This window comes from Limulus polyphemus, unplaced genomic scaffold, assembly GCF_000517525.1.
Source record: "Limulus polyphemus unplaced genomic scaffold, Limulus_polyphemus-2.1.2 Scaffold38, whole genome shotgun sequence".
In the NCBI taxonomy this organism is placed as follows: Eukaryota; Metazoa; Arthropoda; class Merostomata; order Xiphosura; family Limulidae; genus Limulus; species Limulus polyphemus.
In genome coordinates, this window is record NW_013665648.1 from 797865 (window position 1) to 822821 (window position 24957).

A 24957-nucleotide genomic window follows, 5' to 3' on the forward strand; every position below is an offset into this window, starting at 1 on the left:
AACATATAGTGATAAAATGCACTAATGTTTTGATTTTTCCATTGTGAAAACTACTATGAAAATAGATTTATCAGTAGTTTCTATTGCACGTGCTTAAAATATTCAAGAAGTACTACAGTTATGGAACTGAAACTGGAACACAAGTTTTTATATCTCTTCCTCTAACATCTTACCTATGAATTTCATCACATTTTTCATCAGTGTTTTCGAGATCAATGATACTGAAGAGCCTCTCTTCATTTTGTGGACCAAAAATACCACCTGGAAGTTTCCTGAGAAATTTCTATAGAGAATATGAAGATAAATAGTTTTCACAGCAAAAATTAAGTCCATAAGACTTATTATTTAGTATTTCTAGCTTTTTTAACACACATTTAAAAATGACTCAGATATATGTAATTACTCAGTACAGTGATCATATGTGTGATAAGTATATTAACAGATAAAGACAAGTGAAGAAAATTACAAGAAAATCTTAGCTAACATTCTCATACTTAGTTCTAAAAGGGAATTCTCCACTACTCTAATTTTTAAGATTAATAATCAATCCCTTAAAGGTGGGAAAATGTATATGCACTTTTGCAACATGCATTAAAAAACTAGAAACTTTATATACATAATATATATATATATATAAGATATCAAAAGAATGATGATCACAAGCAATTTACTGAAAATGGTACTAGTTTTCCTCAACAAACACATACGCTATACTAACTTAGAATTGTAACTACTATTCATTAATATTTTGCAGCTGACGAATTCTCGAAGAAAAAATTAAACAAGTACCATTTTCAAATAATGTACTTTTACTTAGCCTGTGGTATTACATTTTTTTCAATATTTCATTCTAATACTTGAGTTGGTGTTCAGATTACTTGTTATTAAATATATGTAATGCTAAACAGCAAAAGGCTAAATGTTACTTAACAACAAAAGCAAAATGTTTGAAAAACTTGGATTAATCCTCAAAGATGTACACCAAGTGAAAGGAAGCTAAACACTTTTCCCATAACTTCCAGCATTCTATGAGATTAACTCAAGAAATGTATTTTGAAGCAATGTTTTTTAGATCATAAGCTTCTTTTTTTAAAACTAAGTACCTATTTGTATCTCAACGTGTAGTAAACAGCTTATAGTAAAAAATATTATTCTCAAGTGTTTTTCTAAAGACAAATGAGCATAAAGAAAAATTTACAGAAATATATGTCAGGTTGGAAATATAATTTGAGTGCAGTCTAAACATATCTGTTGTCAAAATAGAGCATCTGACCTCTAGATAGACAGAAAACTATCTTGATAATAAAGAGAAGAATAGTAAGTCAGAACCAAGTCTTTTCGATCAGAGAACCAAAACTTGATATTTATGTCATATAAACCACATGATCAAGAAAGGACTTAAGAGGCTCTCAAACTGTTATGACGAGATTTAACTATATTAGACCTCTCGATGAGAGCTGTAGCACTATTCCAGCCCATAGCTACTTAACACTCTGTGTACCAATACATAAAAAGTAAGTGACAATATTTTTAGTTACATTCAAAATTGAATTAAACAACTTTATTATCAATAAATTTGTCATCAAAAAAGTAGTTAATAAACAAAATTTTAATATTATATACATTTTAATTTCTTAATTTTAAATGGGAATATTGAACAATTTTCACTTTTCCTGTATCATATAAAAATTAGTCACTTTGAATTGCACAACTAAGATAATCTTTTCAATCCAAATGAACATAAATGACAAACTTATATTACAGATATTTCTAAGACATAATCTAACTTTATAGCCAACAACCATCTAGTTTTACTTGGACTTAAACTAGAAAGTCCAACCCCCATTACACACAGTCTTTCAAAAAATGTCGGCAATTCTCTATGATGTTTGCAATTACATTATTTATAGCCAATAGAAAGAGAAAATTTTGATTTACTGATTTTCTTATAATGATAGTTCCTTTTCACAACAGATTTTGAATTACTTGGTGTACAGATTCAAAGTTTCTGTTGCCAAGTTCAGCTCAGCCAGCTAAAGGAATTTTCATATACTCATAGCTTAGTTAGAAAGACATTTATGTTATAATAGTTATAGGACATTGTACGCTTTGTGTGTGTGTTATTATTTTGTGTTTCAAGTTGAATATTTTAAAGAAAAATTCAGTAAAGTACTAACATCAACTCTAGCAAAAATGAGGGTTAATTTTTGATGACACTTAAATCTTTGATTGCAAAAAAGTACAATATTCACTTAAAAGTACTAAATATCTTGTTTTTATGTATATTTTTTATTATTGTTATAAAAGTAACTAAGATGTAAAAATTAGAAATTTGTTAAGTTTTATAAGAAAACATAAATGAAAACAATTTAAACCATAATAAATTAATTTCTCCAAAAATTGTGCAAGTGAGAAACTGGTGTGTTACTAATTCAATACCATAGCTTGAACTATGCATTCACTGGGTGATTTCTAGTTTGTTATGCAGATTTAGTAGTTAGACTTGTTTCAAAAAGCAATAAAAGAATAAAATTAAATAAAAACAGATATAAACTCTTACAAGCCTGAGGCTGTTTAGGATAAATAGCTAATTTTTCTTCTACAATCTGCAGTCATTCTAGAAAGAAAATGGGTGTGTGTGTGTGTGTGTTTACAAGTTTGGTCAAATGGACCAAGTCCACAGTGTTAGGGTAGAGAAAATAAGAGATAAAATATAAAATTTTGAATTTCAAAAACTTTTGATATTTATTTAAGAGGTTATAGAGGTTAGGCAAATGAAAATTAAAATGGTAAAATGAAAAAATTATTTTTAATTTTAATAGAAAATTTTTCCATAACAATGCTTATTTAAAAACTTATTTTTGTGTTCAAAAGACTCGTAATATTTACTAAAAGATTGCTAAATTTCATGAAGATATGCTAATTACATTAAAAGTTACAGTATGTATAGTTCTGCAGATATACAGTGGTTGCAAGATTGGTCAAAATGACCAAGCTCATACATAGAGGTATGGTGAGCATTTGTCATGTAAGCTGGTACATGAAAGGCTACAGCATCTCAAATGAAGAACCAAAATGGAGAAAAAAATTTATGATCCTCACAGCAAAATGATGGGAACCAGCAAGTCTTGTTATCATATCATCAAAACAGATAATGAGAAGTAAAAGTACACATCTATACAATTGGCCCATAACAAGCCTTACTACTCCAGTGGAATAATTAGAGAGAGAAGCAAAAAATCTGACAGTAAAATTATACTGAAGGAAGACAATAAAAGTAAATGAAACGAAATACTAACAGACTGATTGCATTACTTATGTGATATCTTGTCATACAAGAAAATTTCTATGTTTTTCAAACAGATATGATTTAAAATGAAAACATATTCCTTCCCTAAAAAGGTATTTCAGATAGATGTGCATATCTCTGTATAACAGTCACTATCTCGTGCATCTGCCAAGTAAAATGTTTTGGGCATACCATAAGCCTTAAATGGAATTCCTACCACTACACAAATGAACATTGACTACACCAGTATAAGGTGTAATCATCATTAGACTACAGCCCTTCACCAATAGGGGGCAACACATCTTCCTTGTACAGTAAACTTGATGAGCACTAGCATTACAAAAAAAGGTTCATTCTTAATGAGGGAAAAGAACCAAGCTGAAAGTGAAGAGGAAAAGTGGATGGCTCTGCAGGGAGTTGAGAATCTATCTGAAATACATTCTCAGTTAAGGGCAGAAGGCTGTGTAACCTGCATCCCAAAGAAAAAACAAGACCCATCAAGCTGGCAATAACCACCAGGAATGGTCTGGGTCTTAGTTAGGAGGTAGCCTGTACTACACTTCCAGGTTAACACCCCAGTCTTGCTTACCAATGAGGGGTGTGTCCAGTCTCATACCAGCATTGCATTTCAACCTTTCCAGCAGCATGGGACTGGAGAAGCAAGGGTTTAAAAGGAAGAAGTAAAGTTTAAGATAATTCAAATTAAAGTTTTAATTGAAATTCTTGAATTTGGTATCTTTCTTTCTCATAGTCAAAAAATAAAGGAAAGAAAGACTATATTATGAATGATAGTAAGCTTTAATATTCTGTTAAATATCAAGGAAAAAAAAATATCTAAACAAGGCAGTGTCAAGGCAAAAAATGAACCTTTATTGAATGCTAGTGCTACTGGGGTTTACTACACATAGGTGGTTTGTGTCACTTTCCCACTGGTAGAGGACTATAGTCTAATGATAGGCTGGCACAGTCTACATAATGGGAGTTCCGTTCAAGGCTTGTTGCATGCAACAAAAGATCTTGATAGCTATGTTCTACAAAGAGGTAAGTACTGTTTCGGAAAAAAAAAGAGAACATTTAAAGAAACAAAGAAAAAAAAAATCCCAGATAAATGGTTTCTTCCTAAGTCTTCTAAATTTTCCAAGTAATTCTTCTGTTCATCCCTGCTTGAGCTCTACCAAGTCTCTTTCCCACAAAACCATAAATTATTATTCAAACCGTGTTACTCATTCTACAATGATAAAAATAGTTAAAAATCTGCTCTATCCAATCATGAATAAGGCAGTATAAGCAAAACAAAGTACTTAAGGCATTACTCTCTGCTGCTTCTATAAAACTTTCCAAAAAAAAAAAGAAGTGTGCATCTTGACACAGTAATGAACCAGTGGTTGGCACAACTTCAAGAGATTTAACAGACACTTAAATAACAGTTCTTTTGAAGTACAATTCAAAGCATTTCAGACAGAAGTAGGGCAATGGTATACACTGGTAAAGATCAAGAACTTGTAGGAAGACTTGTATGATCAGTGGTGAGAAAAATAATTATGACTTACTTGTTTCTTAAACTCAACAGAACTTTTAGTCTTCCTCTAAACAGGAATCAAGTGTGTCAACCAAATACAAAGTATTGAATATAACTCTAATGTGCCCAAGAGAAGCAGATGAATAACAAAGTTATTCCCTAACTGCTATAAGGTCTTCGACAATGCCTGGCAGCAAGTCTACAGAAATTACAGGTAAACTAATAGCAGAGATATGAACAGATAACAGAAGGTTGCACCATCTACCATGAGTAGCTTTAAGTATGTGGATGAAATCTCACAAAACATGTACTCAATAAACATTCCATGCTGAAATTAAATGCTATAAGCCTTGTGTACTACATCTTTTGTAAGCAATGTAGGCATAATCAATATAGAAGTATATTATTATAAATCTAAAGTAACAAGGCTCCACAGAAAGTATTTCATCAAAATATTTGTACACAAAACAAAGATATTAAAAACTGTTTTTAAAAAAATTATATTTAAGAGCTAGTGATTTCTTATTTTCCTATTCCTGGAGTATACTGGTAATCACAATAGGATGGCTGAATGAGAAAAATACTTGCTTAGAAATTAATGAATTAGTTAGCTATTCTCCCTAATACAAATTATACTATTAGAAACTGATCACACTTTATAAATCTGTAAATGAGAAAAACAATGCAGCTGAGATTTACAAGTTTCTCAACCTATTGAAATTCATATTTCAACTTTCTTTATATATTTATTTTCAAAGCCAGATTGTAGAAAACTGCACTAAAAAGTATTGGTATACAAGAAAAAAAATAAGAAATTATTCCATTTAACCATGCCTCATCAATTTTGTTTTCAGCACAGATAGTTTCACAAATAATCTCTATTATAAAAACTATAATAGGTTGAATACTAGCTTGTTAACTTGTGAATGCAACCAAAATTAAACAATTAAGATATCAAAACACTCAGTGAAGGAGCAATTAATGAGTAATTGGCCTAAATTGTTTTATCTTTTTTAAAACATTAGTAAAATCTTACAAACTGAGAACTATTGATTTGCTTTTATATAATATGTCATTACCCAAGTCATTTCAAGTTTTGCTCAAAAGTAACTTTTACTGTAACCACGAGATAATCAAAGTTAATATCCACTGATGAAAGAAAAGCACAAAATCTTACCTTTAATACAGAAGCTATTGTGTATACTGAAAAATTGTCAATATTGACAAGACGCCCATGCTGAAGAAAATGAACCAGTTTCTTCATGTTTCCTTGATGCCCAGGTGCTCGAAATACATCTTTCTTGTAAGGACCCTCCTTGTTGAGTTTTAATATTAACACCTAGAACAGGTAAAACATGATTAGTTAACACACAAAAACAGTACTAAATACTCTACAAAAAATTAACTTTAAATTTTATTTTGCATTATTCTCATGAAAAGTATTGATAAATAAACTAAAATCACAAATATTAAAAAAAAATCTACATAGCTTGACATGGCTGTGCATTCTTATAAGTTTCCACTAAAATAGAAACCACAGTTCTATAACTATCATGTCATCATGTTTAAACAAGAAGATATCAAACTTATATGCCTTAAAGGTGCAGAGAAGTTTTGTGCTTCATACTGATGATCTTAGTGTACTTTATCCGACTTTTTAATTTTTCACCACTTACATTAAGTAACAAAATTACTTCTTTATAATCTTATTGTTTTCAATGTTACAGTCTGTATGTACATAAAGGTACCAAATTATATACATTTGATCTGAATGTTAAACTGTCAGTAGTTACACAGTTACAAATTTACATTAACTTGATCTCCTGGCTATATTTTATTACTTATATATGTGTAAATTACAAAAGTATGTTTAATAGGCCTAATTTTTGGAAGTTCTTGTTTGTAGCACAATACAACAGAAACTGCAGAATAAAATGACAAATTTTGCCTTAAACATTTTAGTTTGTAGCACAGTACGTTAGAAACCACAATGTGAATTTCCCTAACCTCATTTACAAAGCTATATGAAAACCTTTAGACCACACAAGATTACAAATGTGACAAAGTAAACCAATTTACATATGAAGCAAACAGAAAGCAAATGAAAAAGGTTCTATATATACAAAACCAATTCTGTACATGCGAAACGAGCAAGGAATGCAAGCTGAGATAAAACTTTGTTTCCTTAAAAAAATATTTCTATACTCTTGTTTTTATTAAAAGAGAAATTTTTGTTTACTTACATGAACATAAATATTCATTTGAATTGCATGTAACTTTGACAGCATGCCTTACCAGAAAATGTTTATAATTAGTCATCAAAATCTGATGAGCATCAAGGAGAAAACACCAGCAAAATTATTGTAAACAAGTAATTTAATGACCAACATTCATGACTTTTCTTAATATCTTTCTCAGCACATTTCAAACCTAATGATTTTGTAGCACCAGTTAATGATTTTTGATTGGTCAATAAATAAACATGAAGAAACAATAGGATAATTAAGGCTTCAACATATATTTGAAATCTTTATCAGAGTGTGGCAAGGATAATTTTCAACCTACAGTGAAATAAGTATATTTACATTAAAGGCATTAGTATTAAGTCTATTATGCAAATTATTACTATTGTCTTATTGAGAACAACACAGGAACAAAGGTAACTTGAAAAAAAATCAGCTTAACAGTTTCCTTGGCCACCTATTACATGAAATATTCTGAATAAATACTGAATTCAGAATAAATATTATAACACTAAAAAGGGATAGAAACTCGTGGTATAATAAAAATATCACACTGTTACTGTGTATTTAATCTCACAATATTGATCTCCAGTTAGAACAGAATGTTTGAATCTTGATACAGTGAAACGAATTAAAAAGGGATATTTCATGAAACGAAAAAAAAATTTAGAAAATTCAGTTCTAAGGAGATCCTGAAGCAAAGAATATTGAGGGATAGAAATAAAACAAGGTTTGCATAAATAAAGAAGGTATGTACGTTACTTTTGTTACATTCCGTTCTAAAGTTCATGCCCCAAGTTTCTAGAATATTTAAACTCTTGTCAGTCCAATGTAAATGTTACTTGTGAAACTGAGTAAAACCACAGTGTCTTTATTGAACATCCTTATAAACCGTGACGCTAATGGTTCTTCTACGTCTACATACCGCATGAAAACCTTCAACGTCTTCTATACCCGCTTCCAGAGTCCCTCTATTTCTACAAACGTAACCTGATCACTTGTTTACTCACTAGCTTCTAACATTTGTTCTAATTTCTCTATCCACAATGAAATAAAATTTCCACATCTTTCTCTTTAGAAAAACTGGTACACAGGGCGTTTTCTTTAAACTATCATTCGTGATTTTTTGAATGGGAAACTCAATACACAGGAAAACTAAACAGACTGCTATACCTAAATGTCCCGTATATTTGTCTTCCTTGTTTAGGTAAACACAGCTTAATTCTTAAAATCAACTCAGTAAACTATTAATACTAGATACAAGTTCATTTGAAAACTGTTTTAAACCAACATCAATTTTTTTTTTTTTTATGTGAAAGACTACATTCGGACCATACTTCGTTCCTGGATCATTTACTCTACAAGTAAAAGTAACCGTCCCCAGTGATGGGAAAAGTTTAAGTTAATCTATAAATTTAAATTATTTCATGGACTTCAAAAAAGGTTAATTGTGTTGCACTCTTGGTTTCACTCAGAGCTAGGCTACTTATACCGCCCGTCGCGAAAAGTAATTGTTGAACATTTCAGTCATGCTAAGAGACGTCCAACAATAACATACGGTAAATCTACATTTTTATTCTTTAAGTTACGTTACATTTTTAAATGTGAATGATAATGTGATTAATTCCTAACAACATAGTTGTCAGGATTTTATGTACATGGGCTAGGATTCTTTACAGCAGATATCTGTGACTTGTTGGCGATAAATTCGAACAATAAACGGACAGCACACAATCCACTTGATTTAAAATAATATATTTAATAGAAGTCAAACGTATGTACATAATTATTTACACTATAGGGTATTACAGTTGTATCTAAAAACTCTAAATAATTCTCTTTTCTTGTTAAAAGTCAACACGGGCTATTTCGGTTACTTTAGAACTCAATTGAAAAGACGAATTATTCTTTACCTTCCTTACTTACAATAAAATCAGTGATAAGTTCACTCGCATTACCCGTGGGTTACCACGAACTTTAAATAATTGTCTCCTTTTTGTCAAAGTCCACACAGGCGGGTTAAATTACTTTACAACACCCTTTGACAAAATAAATTACTCTCCTCTCCTGATCGGAATTTAGGTCTTTGTGACCCAGGAGGGTCAGGTACTCTGAGACCTCTTCCTCCCTTCCGTACCATGATAGGTTGTCCTTGAATGTTGATGGTTAGTACTAAACGAGGGTCGGAGTAAACCGCACTTGCTCCGACCCCTTTCAGGGCAATGTCCATGTATGTATTACTAAATTACTCTCCTTATCTCTGTTAAACTCGCTTTAAATATCGCCCGTTATGGCTAAACTAACAATCACGCTGTCTAACTTCACTTTCACTAACTTAATGTTTTCTAATTGAACTTCTTTCTGGCTTGATGTCTCTGTATCTACACGTATTTATAACACGAGGCAGAAAAATACAGAAATATCAAGCAACAATATTCACATAGGGAGAAAAACTTAAGACTTCGAGAAAGATGACGTCAACAATATTACGACTCGTACAAAGTTACGTAACGAAACTTGCCATGACTATTGCTTTTAAAATAATTACTTTTAACACTCTTGTTACGAAAACTAAATAATCATTAAATATTAAGTCACTAAATAATAACTATTAAGCTAAACAGTCTTGTACATCCAACATTATTCATGCCCGTTCACTCATCATTTCAAAAGTGAATGTTGAACTTGGCTTGCGTGCGCAGCTTTTCAAACGCAGAGCGGGAAGCAGCCGCCGAAAAACGAAAGACAGACGAATGCTCGGACAGGCAATAAATATAAGATATACGTGTGAAAACTGTACTTAGTTCCCAGTTTCCACACGTATATCTTACATATATTGCGAGCACTAGTGTCTGCCGAGCGTTCGTCTCTCCCCCATTTACGGCTGCGTTTGAAACGCTGCGAACAAAATCCCCCTAGCTCAAACTCAACTTCCGTTAAGTTAAGCTTGTTTAAAATTTTTTTCTCGATAGCTTTACATATAGTTTTTATAATTAAATTAATTACTATGGGTCTATATTATATCCAGGTTCACTCACTGGTTTTTACGATTAATCCACTTTCAGTGTTAACACTGCCCTTACAAATGTTTATGGTAATAGATAGGCTTTTATTAATAAGTATGGGTCTATATTATATCCAAGTTCACTCACTGGTTTTTACAATTAATCCACCTCCACTTTCAGTGTTAACACTGCCCTTACAAATGTTTATGGTAATAGATAGGCTTTTATTAATAAGTATGGGTCTATATTACATCCAAGTTCACTCACTGGTTTTTACAATTAATCCACCTCTACTTTGAGTGTTAACACTGCCCTTACAAATGTGTATGGTAATAGATCGGCTTTTATTCAACATTCAGCTGATTATTTATAACTGATTATCGTTTTGGGTTTAATGTGGGTAATTGCTGAAGATGGATACTTCTGTGGTTATATTATTAATCATTGAATGCTGTAATGAGTTAGTTGATAACTAACATTGTTCTATAAGCAAGAAAATATTACGTGAATGTAAAGTGCACTCCAAATTACACTGTAAACTCAAGATAACCCACTTTTGTTATAAATAGGTTAACGTTTTTTTGGATACATTGTGCGCCATCAATGTAATGCAATTTCCAAGGGTATCATATAGATTCCATCAGTAATGCTAGACTCATTTAACTAATTATTACTATTGTATATTGTTGCCAATGTCTTACATTACAACTATTTAAAAGGGGTTCACACAATAAAAGTTGTGAAATGTATTATATTCTATTTTTGTGTACAGTTTTCATTTACAAGCCTTCTTCTTAACAATAACAGTGATTGGGAGTTCGGTTATTTATATCTACACATTTTAATTTAGAAGTTGTCATATGCAGATGTGGAAGTATAATCATAATTTCTATTACGTTTTCCTCGTTATCAAAACCACCTGTAGTTGATACAACTATTTTTTTCGCGTATCTTTTTACGAAATATTTGTAACCTTTAGACTTATCAGTTTTTTTAAATGCATTTGGTTTTCGTGAACAATATTAAGTAACAAAATCAGGTTACGAAACCATTTCGTTTCATCAATGCTTTTAAAAGTATTTTAAGTCAACCTCAAGTTCTATTGTTAACAATACAGAAGAACATGAAAAGCCAGAAAGTATATCCATTAGGTGAATCGAAAATTGCTCACGTCGTGGCGCTGCTAGATAACAGTGAATTGGTCAACTGCGTGAAGAACAACTGTAATGGTGTAAACTAGAATTATTAGGTTATAAACGAGTGTAGTTATTGTCAACTGTATTGATATCATTTACAAGTCAAAATTAATAACAATATTATTTATCTATTTTATTTTCAACATTATTACTTATTTCAATCAATACATCCATCATTCCGGAGAACTGTTCGTGGAATATAATGTTAACCACACTACATCAGACTAACCAAACCACAAGTACATTTATTTTGATAGTTGGAAAAATAACGTTGCTAGTTAAGTCAAAATCTTTTTCACGTGCTTCCTTTTATTACATTTGTGAAAAGGAAAAAAAAAATTCACAGTAGACCTTAATATAAATTGCGTTATAAAATAATACACACCGAACTTTTCCGTGCTTTTCGATTATACACCAATCAAGGGTTAACTAGTAATTTTGTTTTCTTCATTAATTTTCCAGGCAATTAGTTATCCTTCCCTACTACTCCTATGTAAAACAAGAGTATGCTAAGAGCAAAACGCTGTGGCTATTTTTAGTACAACGTGTATTTGCTTCCTGGGCTCGCGTAAAAGGCAGGGCTTGTCAGCACATTAGTGCAACGCTTGAATGACGTAACCGGAAAAACAGTCAGCTAGAGATCGATGACCGATGGTGAAGAAGGTATGAAAAAAGCGTTTTCTGAAAAATGAAATCTTACCCGAGGAAGTTATATAAATATTTACATTCAATTTTGGTAACAAGATTTTGCTCTAACATAAGACTGCTTCATCAATGTTCCTACTGGTATGCATTGATGATAATAAGTTCAAATTAATGCTGAATAGCTATGGAAATGTTTCCACGAAATGCTTAAATGCATTTGTTTGTTTGTTTTAGCGATACAAATCGGGGATGTAAATACCACATGTGAAGGGGGGGGGTAAAGATAAATGTTTCTGTTTAATTAAATAGGTAAATTTTGTGTTTATGCCTATTTCTGTTTTGAATAATAGTACAAACTTTGAGCTCATAGCTCCGTCATCTCTTGACCGATTTGAGATGTAATTACAGTTTTTCACTCAGGAAGTCAAATTCTTTCAATTGATACATTAAACCACGCCCAAGGTCTCCCCCCAGATTAATTTACTCTAAGCCTGTATAAAATAATTTCAAGTGCCGCGGCTATTGGAAATTCCTTCTTGTTTCCTTTTATCCTCACTAAACATTCTTCACCAAGTAACTCAGTGCTATCCACCACTTCATAACACGAGAGTCTACTATAGCAATTGTTTTTGTTTGTTTGATTGATTTCGGGCAAAGCTACCCGAGGGCTATCTGCGTTAACCGTCCCTAATTCGGAAGTGATAAGACTAGAGGGAAAACAGCCATTCAACATCAACTACTGCCAATTCTTAAGTTACTATTTAGCAACAAAAAGTGCGCTTGGCTGAAAAATTATAACGCCCTCACGGTTGAAAGGGCGAGCATGTTCGGTAACGGGATTCAAACCCGCGATTCGCAGGTTATGAACCGAGTATCCTAACTGCCAGGCCCACAGCCAGTGAAATTTCATACTGGTCACGCTCATTGCTATTGGATTGGTTGTTTCGGAAGTACGTGCAAAGATACTCGAGGTCTATCTGCGCTAGATGTCCCTACTTTTTGAAGCGACAGACTACAGGAAATGAAGGTAATCAACAACATTCACCTCCAACTCTTGGGTTATTATAATCGAATAGTGGGATTTAGCCGTCACTCTTATAACGCACTCATAGCCTCAAAGTGCTTTTGTATTACAATCTACACATCCGCAAGGTGAATAAAACTAAAATTCTTAAATGTACATATAGCTAAAAACCTAAAGGTCTTTCGCAATTAATGAGTTTGAAGACGGACGTATAATTAAAATCAAAACTTATGATACATATTTTCCAACGTGAAAACATAATGCTTTATTTAGTACAGCAATTTTTATAATCGACCTAATTAGCCCAAACAGAACTGATTCTGCAGTTTTCAAATAACTGTATAAGTAAAAACATGGGCGTCAGACATAAATGAAAAGTTGAACATCATACAACTCTTCTTCGTAATAAAATAAATAAATACACACAAATCTATATTTAATCTTGTATATAGAAAAAAATTAACCAGTCAAGATTAGGGAAAATTCAGTGTGGTACTGTTGGATTTCATACATATTTATGGTATTAGGCCTGAAGATTTGTGTTCTATTTGACTCCTTACTATAGAGTTGAACATGAAAAATGTCTGTTTGTTTGTAATGAAAACACAGTATCGTGGTAACCGAGATAAAAAAAATTTCCATTAAACCGAAAATTTCTTCTTTTTTTGTTACTTAGGTCTATGATTACTGACATGTAATCAGAACGTAATAGATTTACAATTTTATGATCGATGATCACGCACTAATATGTTCAAACTGGTTCGCCAAATAGCAGTACCCACCAGTCATACCTCAGTAGGTCATTGTCTCAGTGTGCACGAACGAGTACATTAAGACAATGTTTCCCAAATTGGGAGCCGCGACCCTCCTGGAGGCCGTGAAGCTTTTTCTGGAGGGCCACCAAAAAAATGGGCCGAAAACAAAGATGCTGAATTAATTAATGATACACTGAATATAAATCGGGGCCTCTACAGCTGTTCGGGGCCCTAAGTAATTGCTTAGTCTGCTTATGTCTAGCGCCGCAAATGATTACAGCTATTCGCATCCATTCCGATTAATATCATTTACGATGTAGCTTACAGTACTATTTTACTAATTTTTCGTAACTTTTCTAAAATTCTACAGAAATTCAGCATAATGTTCGTTACACATATATATAGCTGTCCTAATTTTGAATTGATAACCTAAAGATAGTCAAAGCATCTACTGCCAACTGCATTGGTACTCTTGCCTCACTGAATAATCCTTCACTCATACAGTGCACTCACGGCCCCAAAGTGAAGAGCCCGTTTAATAGCTGTAACGGAAGGCAAATCATGAATCCTCGGAATTAGAGTCCGGGGACGTTATACATTGAGCCACGACCGATCCACAGATGTGTAGGAATGAGAGGTGTGGTTAAGAATATACGACACTTTATATTTCTAAGATGCAGAGTTTAAAGTGTTTTTTGGTTACTTGTTACACCGAATAAAATTTAGCGCATTCATTATCAAGATATTGTTTGTTTGTTTGTTTTTTGAATTTCGCGCAAAGCTACACGAGGGCTATCTGCGCTAGCCGTCCCTAATTTAGCAGTGTAAGACTAGAGGGAAGGCAGCTAGTCATCACCACCCACCGCCAACTCTTGGGCTACTCTTTTACCAACGAATACTGGGATTGACCGTTACATTATAACCCCCCCCCCCCCCGGCTGAAAGGGCGAGCATGTTTGGTGTGACGGGGATTCGAACCCGGGACCCTTTATCAAGATATAACTTGGTGAATATCTCTTACGTAAAAGAGAGTATCCTGATAACAGTAAACACCAGAAAGGTTTTGTTTCATTAATATAAGCATAGGCGTTGTCACTGAATTTGCGTTTAACTGCCGAACCATTAAAGATAAAAAAAAAAACGTGAAATCATATTAAAATAATTGAAAGATGGAAAACTAGTATGATTTCTCCTCCCACATCCAGAACAATCAGTTTGTAGGTTGCGCCAGGTTAATAAACAATAACATTACGTCAACACACACGAGGTTAAACGCAAGCTATATGCAATAACATATAATACAGTAAGATGTCCCTTACTGTTACATAGCTGATTTGTTACAACAATTTACTGGATTGCTCTATTATTGTCGATAGCGATTAAGATTCTGAGGACAGTAAGGCCCAGCCAACTTTCGATATGGAAGCACAGACAAAAAAAAAACAACATCAAAGTAACAAAACGTACAAAGCTTTTACCCTTTTCATGAACCTGTGCAACCAACGAATTCATTTTTAACTTAAATATGAAAATCAACACTGCGAAGAAACTGTATGGAAACTCTAGAAAGGATAGATAAAACTGTAACTGTTGAAATAGTCGAAGAAAAAGGCCTAAATTTCAAAAGTTCTGTAAAGTAGCTAAGGGTATACTCTCTACTTACCACCCGACAGTCCAGTAGGGATGGTGCGAATGATCTTCCTGCAAGTACAACTTGAGGCGGGTGCTCTTTACAGATGAGTCCGAATACACATTTTTGGGCAACAATCAGTGATAGTTTGTTCGATGGGAAACAAGATAATATCGCAGTCAACTATAACATCTACAGTGAAGCATGCTGGGAAGCTAATACAAATGTGGGCTGCATCTACACAAAACTGATGGCACCCTCATTGCTGAAGGATACAACAAATTCTTATCCACCACGTCATTCCTTCATGAACAAGAAATGTGGGCATGTATTCAGTGATATAACGCATTCAAAGAATGTTGTAAAATGATATGTGGAAAGGACATGGGGCCAGTGGAACACTCGTTGCCATGGCTTGGCCGGCGCAAAGTTCTTATATAAAAAATGTTTAAACTTGTGTGGGTTTATATGGAGGATTAGAAAGTCAAATGACGAAAAAACAATTTGATTGAATTGTGGAAGTAATACAGGACATTTGAAACAATCACAGATTGATAAACTTACGGCAGTTTAAAAACAAAGTATACTGCTCTATTTTCCTTATTCTACCATTGTCATGCACATCATTTAAGCTAAGCTTTCTTGCGGGTATTATGCGTTTGATAGATAAATCCTGGTCTATTCGAAAAAAAACTGTACAGAGCAGACAAACAAACTCACGTAGACTTAATTATTTAATAAAAATACACGTAAAGTAAACAATAAAGTAATAGTATATATAATAGTGTACAGAGTATGAAACTGTTATGGGCGTTCAGTGTATGACACAGTTTTACGAGTTCAAACGAAGAAACTTGCTTTTATAAATGATGAATAAAACCCGTAGTAAAGAAAAAGTAGTAAAAAGTATTTATAGCACGTCTATGAAACGAATCTGAGCTAAATTATTGCAAAGGAAAGTAAATTTGTAGTGAAGGCAAACGTAGCTGAATATGCAGAAACATCTGAATGCGTGTTCACAAAGTGATAAGCATGTGGTTTTCAACGAACTGCGCATGCGTATTTTAGACCTAAATAAATTGAGAAAGCCTACAGAATTTGTTTTTAGTGTGATGTTAATTTCTTTTAAGGAATTATTCGCGGGTTAAGTGTTGTTTGTGTGAAATACTTTGCAAATAAAAAACAACAACTAAAGTTGAAATCGAAGCCAGTATTCGCGACATTGTGCAACATACTCCTTGCAATCAAAAGTATGACTAAGCAAAAATCAGGTAAGGTGATTCTGAATTGAAAAGCCAATATGCAATACGGACTCCTCAGACAAAGGCCTTTTTAACGATTTAAGATTTTTAGCGTTTGATCGAGAAATTTGCGAGAAGAGTTCCGGACAGACAATCGCAAGCGTCTGTTTTATATATATACTTTTGAGAAAAAATGCAACTCTCAACAGAAAATCCCGATAAATAAATAAATAAGTAAACATTTTCATACAGGCAGAACATCGAAATGTTACTTTAAAGCATTTTTTGACAAGCTGCAGTATATCTTGCAATATATAAAATAGAAATACTTCATATATATTTTTACTTGTATTTTTTACATACAAGCACGTTATACTACATTCATTTTTTTATTACTTGGAATAGCCACTGACAAAAGATAAGATGTTTTTACATTAAGGTAGTGCTAAGTTTGTTTAGAGATTCGCGAAAAAAATTAAATTGATTGCACTGCCAATTTGCTCCAAAGGTATTTCAACATTTTATTAAATAACAAAAACACTAAAGAAATAACACATCTACAATATCAACAACAGTTACACCTCAGCACACGAAGCTGAATTTTGTTTAATTAGGGCAGGAAATTTTCATATACTGAATGATTCTCTCTCACAGTTTACAGCTCAATTACAGGTTTCTTAGTGAACTAGTTAGCAGTAGCATTGAAAGATAGAAGTGAAATGAGTAAAATTATATTAGGTCTTCCTGGATACCATGCACCGATTTCGTATTTAAGGTGACTTTTAATTATTTTTTTTACTAGTGTAGTAAAATGATTAATCACTCTCCCTCAACTGTAACTCCTTTGACATGTCACTTGAACACCAAATTATTAAAAATTTTCACAAACCACAGAACTTCCATTTTTTGCTTTTACTTTTTCTTGTAAATATTCAATTATACGTGTACTTGGATCTACAGAAAACAATAATTAGGCCTTAAGGAAACGGAGAAATTACTATTATATACAAATTATGTATTATCTACAATTACTTTTTATCAGTATTCTAGTTCATCATAGAAAACTCCATTCTTAGTAGTAACTTGAAGTTATATGTTTTCAAAACAAATTATACGTTTCTATAAACGTTTATTCTAGCTTCTGATTTCCTTTTGCCTATAGTTTTTTTTAATTAGTAACGGTTTTCTTTAAATAAGAATCCGAGCACAAAACGTTTTCGATTTTGCATATCTGCGTTAGCCGTCCCTACTTTAGAAGCGATAGATTAAAGGGAAAGTCAACACCACCCACTGCCAATTCTTGAGCTCCGCTTTTACCAAAGAAAAGTGGGATTGACTGACACAATATAATACCCCAACGGCTGAAAGGGCGCGCACATTCGGTGTCACGATTCAAAACTGCGACCCGCAAATTGCGAGAGTCGAACACCTCAACCACCAGCCCTACTGTTAAAAAGAAAGAGCTAAGCCTCGATTTTTCACACTCGGGTAATAGGTAATAACTACCCTGAAAATTGTGTGAAAGCTAAACATCTATATTCAAATTAAAATCCTGTTAATTACAATTCTCGATTATTTAATTGAACACTCTTAACATTATTACACAAAATACGATTCATCTTTCCATACGTAGGAATTTTGAACTCTTACGAATCTGCTGTTACTTGTCTAATAACATCAAATTTAGCTGCTACCATTTAATACATCAGAATCTACTGTAAGAAAATGGCAAAATGCTTCCCATAACAATAGTGTCCCTAAATATGACAATCACGTGAACAATAAAATTAACCCAATGTTAGTATAACATGATTCAAAGTCATGGGTAATCCTTTGCACTGCCTTAAGCAGATGATGAGTTAAAAATAGATATCTTGGTAAAAAAAAAAAAGACAGTCCAGTAGGCAGGTGAACAGTTATTTAAAGCTTGCCTAGCTGAAAATTTTACTTCCTTGAGCAAATAAATACTATCAAACTTATTGCTGCATGTGTGCGTAACAAGCCACGCTCTTCTTTCCGTACGTTGACAATCGAAAATCACGTGCCATTCCATAACGAAAAACATTTGGGAAAGTAATAAAAACAGTGACAGTAACAAGTATCGGATTATGATGCGTGTTAAATACTTAACATCATAAATAAACGACGTATACATCAAAAAGGTGTACAAAGACCCTCACCTGGTCAAGTATATGAACACTAACTGCATGATCTATTAGATACAAGTGTGTGTGTTCAGAGCGACTTTTTTTTCCGTCCAATTCTTAACTCTCAATGCAGAAGCAAAGTAACGTTAAATGTACGTATTATTCGAAAATAGTCGATATTGTGAAGTGTAGGACTAATAGACAAAAAACTGTAAAGAACGTGGATAACATATTTACAACAGGGGAGGTTATAGGAGTTTAGAAAGGAGGGGTTAAACGTTTGGAGTATAAGCTAATGACATACGGACCTAGGCCTAGGTGTAACGAGTGATATATGTGTAATTTCTTAATATGAAACGTTAAAAACCCTATAACTTGAGCGCTTTCGAAAGTGCTTGGGTTATAGGACTTTTAACGTCTTGTATTAAGACTTCTTGAGCCTGTATGTATTTCTGACATCATTTTTGTAATTCCTTAATAATAATATGCTAACTAATAAAATAAATATATCGTTATTGGTATAAAATAATTATTGTCTATATAATGGAAAAAGTCCTGCGTGGCGGAATTATGGTAGAAAAAAAAACAACTTAAAGTAAATTAAGTCTTAGCAATGACAACTTGTAATAAAGTGAAAACAAGGTTATCTCCAAAGTACATTGACGTTAATAGTATTGTCAATCGAACTATGTAAGTCCTGATGAAATACATTCTACATCAACAATCAGTACAAGTTTAACATAAAAGCCAAGACCTTAACATCGAGTATTTTAATATATATAGAAACGCACACGTATATCAGACCACAGATTTTTTATGTTTCTACATTCCTATTAACTTGTCCTTTACGGATTTCAAATCATTCGTGTTTAAACTGAACAATGGTCAGTCACGAACCTTACGCCTGTTTAATTTCATTGTTTTATTGCTTCGCCAGAGCCTGAACAATAACGAAGCGAATTATTATGATCTGTTACAAAAAAAACAATGATTAACACAAAAGCACTAATAATATAACTTCCCCTCAATACCATGTGTTTATTTTTGTCTCTTTTCGTATAATTGTTAAACTAATTGGGTAAAACATTTAACACCTTACTTTTAACCTGTTCAAAAACGCATTTTTTGTACTTACTTTTGAATATATAAAAAAAACAACTAATTTTACATCCAACTTTTCTGCAATTACGTTGAGGTTTTACCTTCGTAGGCTTGTCTTTTCTGTTAAATATTATTCACTACATCGCATGTTTGTTACAAATCAAACATTTTTCAACACGCAACCTGTCCTTACTGTTAATAATATTTTACTCTTAAGACCCTTTTTATTGAAAACTAGCACGTGGTTGTACCTAATTTTTACACAGAAACTTACCCATTAGCCTTTCTTTCACCACGCGCAATATCTCCTCTCTTTTTTTTTTATATATATACTACTGGTCAACGTGCAAATATCCTAATCCAAGATATTTATGAATTTATTACCCACGCGCCATAATCATAACAATAAACGTGTCTATCTAAAACGCGCGGGAGTTTTTACCGCCATGTTCATTAATCTTGTAAAATTCCTTATACACGATACTATATAGAACTAACATCAGCACGTTCCTTGTTCTGGTTTCCAGAATTAATGTAGCAGCTCAGAGTAGCCCAATTTTAGCAACTCCACAGAAATAAACCAGAGATTCCCTCGCTCCAAAGACTAAACACTTGTACATAGACATTGACACGACGTCTAGAGCGTGCTTTTGTCGAAATTCGCCAGCCAACTGGAGGAATTCTCACCAATAACACGAGTTCAGTCGTTGTAAGCTGGAATAAAATTCTGCGCCTACAAATGCGAAAAACTACAGTATTCTAACAATAAGTAAGCAGTGAAGGGGAATATGTATCTTAACATTGATTTATTTTTTATTTACTCTTGAATGTACACTATATTATCACGTTCCACGTCTGCAAAGAAAATAAAATGTATTTTTTGATGGTACAAGTTAGTCAAAAACAGTTCAACGTGTTCATTTTTTGCTTTTCATTTATTACATAATTCTGTGATGTCTTAAAGATTTAGGTAACAATCGGAACAGGAAAGTACTTTTTCACTCTCACATACAGTCAATATCTGTATCCATATATATTTGTTTTAAACAAACATTTTCATACTGTCGCTTCTTTAATTACCTACAAACATATATGTAGGCAACAAACAACACGATAGTTCCGCTCAGCTCTTTTGGCATCGGTTTTCAGACACTGGCAAGATGGTTCCGGCTAGTTATTTAAACACTACAATATCCCCACCCCACCCTCTCTCTCTGATGTACTAGTAGTCCTGACGAGAGTGTAACTTAGTGCTCGGAGTTTCAAATTAAACAAGTCGTGCAATTGTGTCACTGTAACTGAGAAACAATCTCAAGTGAAGACTGGAACACTTACAACATAAAAGCAGAATAAAGTTAGAACTATATACTACGCTTTATGTTGCAAAAGTCTGCGTGAAATTTAAGTAAATAAGATTCCCTTTTGCTTATAAAAATCTTCGTTCTCAATCTCTTAAGAGCTTAAACTAATTACAGTTCTATTAACTTTGTTGAACAATTTATTTCTATGTACTTGCTGTTACGCACAAAGATACAAAATGGACTATCTGTGATCTTCGCATCGCAGGTATCGAACCCGATTTTAGCATTATAACCCCTCAAGCTTAACACTGAGCCTTCCGGGGGTGGGATATTTCTATGTAACAGTGATACACGTTTCGAGTGTGTTTGTTTTTGCCTTTTCTCTCATACTAAATATATTGCTGAATAACCCCCGTCTCATAAAATAGTTCCTTTCTTTTATCAACCAATTTCAAGAGGCACTAAAGCATTTATACACCTTGATTTTATAAATTATGCCTGCTGTTATCTCCTCTATAAAAACTGGGGATTGTTTGTAGATTAATAAATCACACTATTTTTTCATGACAAAAATTAATCGATAACACTATACTTTAATTATTTCAATTAGTCATAGAAAATGTACAACCTAACAATCAATTCTAATCTTCATCATAGCCTTTAGTATTTTTTACCCATTTTATAACCTAGCTTCTGTCGTTGTTATTAGTATAGAATTTAGGCAACTATATTAAATAAAACACACACACAGTGTGGGAAGTGACTTGGTGCTAAATTTTATAGTTCCAGAACCCTGCCAAAATTTGTCAAACGTGTAATAAAATGTATTTTATTATTTTAATACCGTATTTGTGTGCTTGTAAGGAACAAGAGACGTATGACAAAAACATTTCATCATTTTAACGCTATGACACCCGCTCCTGGGCCAGAGCAGTCGCACGGTGCCTGAAGCCAGCGCATGAGAGAGAGTGATAAATGTTGAGAGAGCTCAACCAGTGGATACGGGAGGATCAGAAACAGTCAGTGTTCTATGACGTCTGATACTCTGAGAATTTGGTTACGAAAAACACTTTATTTCGTGTGTACAGCGAAAAAATTATTTTTATGTACAGATTTTATATTTTTGAAATGTCAGAAGTCATCTCCAATTTCAGGTGCAGGAGCAATGTTTCGGTGTGCTCCAGCTGCATTATACCCCTGTACACACGATCCCAATAAACAAGTAAACACATAATTTAGAGAGTTAAAATTATTCTTCTATACAGTGACACTTTCAACTTATCCTTTGAAACATTTTCCTTTCTACGAAAAAGATCTACACACTTTCAATGACCTTTCTTAAAATCTGCAACTGTCACTTTCTGATGAAACAAAACTAGACGTTCTTTAAAATTACTATAAATGTTACTACATTTCAAAATTCTAGGTAGCGGTCCTTGGGAAAGAAACAGACGTCAACTATGAAAAGTCGCATGCAATTTTCGAAAATATTTACACATTGTGACTGAAATTTATTATTACTTTTAACAGTATTTACTTCATAAGGCGTAACAATAAAATACAGTTTTGGACATGAAGAAAATGCGAAAATAAAACATACTGGAACGACAACAGTAATAAATTTTCTAATTACATCTAAATAAAACAATAACTTCCCCATGATAGACACAGCAAAGTGTTTAGGAAATACTTGATGAACTTGTTATCATAGATATTTACAATGAAGTGAAACAAAGGACAGCAAAAATAAACAAGGTTCTGTGCAAAATTACATCTAAATCAATTATAAAACTCAACTTTGGCATTTTCACCTAGTCTCATAGGAGTTAATAAATACTTAGAATTTGTAAACAAAATCAGCATTTTTTTTCATATTCATTTAAATCTTGTACTTTTATCTTTGTTGATTTAATTTTTTTCATAATTTCATCTTTTTTGCTTCTACATCTTTACTAGAATTCTTACTTTTCTCCCGTTAGAACCTGATTTTGTCTAAATATTCCTATAAGAGTGACTGACTCGTTAATTCATTTCTTCTTAACACCATGACACATTCTACTAAACAATTCCGGGCTGGTATCCTTTTTCTAATGAGTAAATAGCTTTTTGTTTGCTTTTCGCGCAAAATCACACGAGGGTTATCTGCACCAGCCGTACAAAGAATGCAAAAAGTTGATTATTCTTCATTACAAATCACGCCACCTAGAAAAAAATCAAAATAATAGGAAAAATAAAGAGAACAATTCGAAACTGGTCCACGCCGAATGTCATTCAAACAGCACAAAAAGACTTTAAAACACTACTATTACGAAACGGATATCCTAAATATTACAACGACAATGTTTCCAGATCACACAAAAAAAAACATTACAACAGCAACAGACCACCCCCCAAAACAAACTTATACGAAAACGCCCACAATGAACATTCCTTTCATAAACAACACAATCAGAAATAAGATTCGTAAAGCCATTAAACAATCCCAACTGTCAATTAATATAACTAAAAACTAGGTAAAACACTGAAAGAACCATTAGTTTACTCTTCATACTCCCAAACAAAATGTGCCAAAAAACAATCCCAACTGACAATCAATATAACGCAAAAACTAAGTAAAACACTGAAAGAACCATTAGTTTACTCTTCATATTCCCAAACAAAATTTGCCAAAAAACAATCCCAACTGTCAATCAATATAACGCAAAAACTAAGTAAAACACTGAAAGAACTATTAGTTTACTCTTCATACTTACATACAAAATGTGCCAAAAAACAATCCCAACTGTCAAATCAATATAAACGCAAAAACTAAGTAAAACACTGAAAGAACTATTAGTTTACTCTTCATACTTACATACAAAATGTGCCAAAAAACAATCCCAACTGACAATCAATATTATGCAAAAACTATGTAACACACTGAGAGAACAATTACTTTATTCTTCATACTCACAAAAAAATGTGCCAAAAAAAAATGCTACGCGGAGCAGAAGAAATGTGCCACATCAAAAATGTAGTGTATCAAATCATTTGTACTAAATGTGAAGACACATATATAAGAGAAACCGGAAAACCTTTTCACACGCACATCTCAGAACACATCAGTGCATTATATACGTATGACCAATACAAAACCGCTCCAGCACAGCACTTCCTATAAAAAGACATGGAACCCTAAACACAGAAAATCAAAACCCATTTAAAGTTTCTATATTACGAAAACATAAAGATTTTAAAGACAGGAGATATATGGAAGCTATACACATTAACGAAAAACATCCAAAAATGAACAGAGACAATGGGTGATACATGTAACTAAAACATTCAAAAAACAACACATCATACCAGTATACTTGACACTACTACTTTTAATTTAACACTTGCATACTCTGGAGTATCACACAGTCTTACAATTTGTTTTTAACACTGCTAGTATACTTTGTATCCTTTCAACTTAAAAAAAAGCTTCTATTTTCCGTCTATGTGTTTTTTTAGCTAATTATAAAACATACTGTGGTTCTCTTTACTTTTATATTTCATATCTATATAAATATAATATTACTGTCTGTTGTACGTACATGTAACTACTTCGCAGGGTGTATATGGATCTTCACCAAAATTGGTATGAAGGTTCATAACGTCCACACGGGGACACATGCAAATTATGAGTTTTGCATTTTACGGTTTTTATAAGCATTTTTGCTTTTTTACCACTACTTCGCCGCCTGTAGATGGATCTTCACCAAATTTGGCATGAAGGTATGTTGGGTCCATGCAGAGATACATACAAATTTGCGGTTTCACATTTTGTGTTTCGCAGTTTTTATGGGTAGTTTTTTTTTTTACAATTATATATATATA

At 32.8% G+C, this 24957-nt stretch overlaps 1 protein-coding gene across 5 annotated transcripts in view; it reads right to left on the reverse strand.

The window, feature by feature from the left end:
* LOC106461284 (rho GTPase-activating protein 20-like) overlaps nucleotides 1-24957 on the reverse strand; it is a 111928-nt gene that overhangs the window by 57133 nt on the left and 29838 nt on the right. For all 5 annotated transcript variants that reach the window (XM_022388525.1, XM_013921103.2, XM_022388517.1 and 2 more), the window contains exons 4-5: nucleotides 5986-6147; nucleotides 174-283 (exon numbers count right to left, since the gene is read on the reverse strand). In XM_022388525.1, coding sequence (XP_022244233.1) covers nucleotides 174-283; nucleotides 5986-6147 — 272 coding nt within the window. The remainder of the gene's footprint in view (nucleotides 1-173; nucleotides 284-5985; nucleotides 6148-24957) is intronic.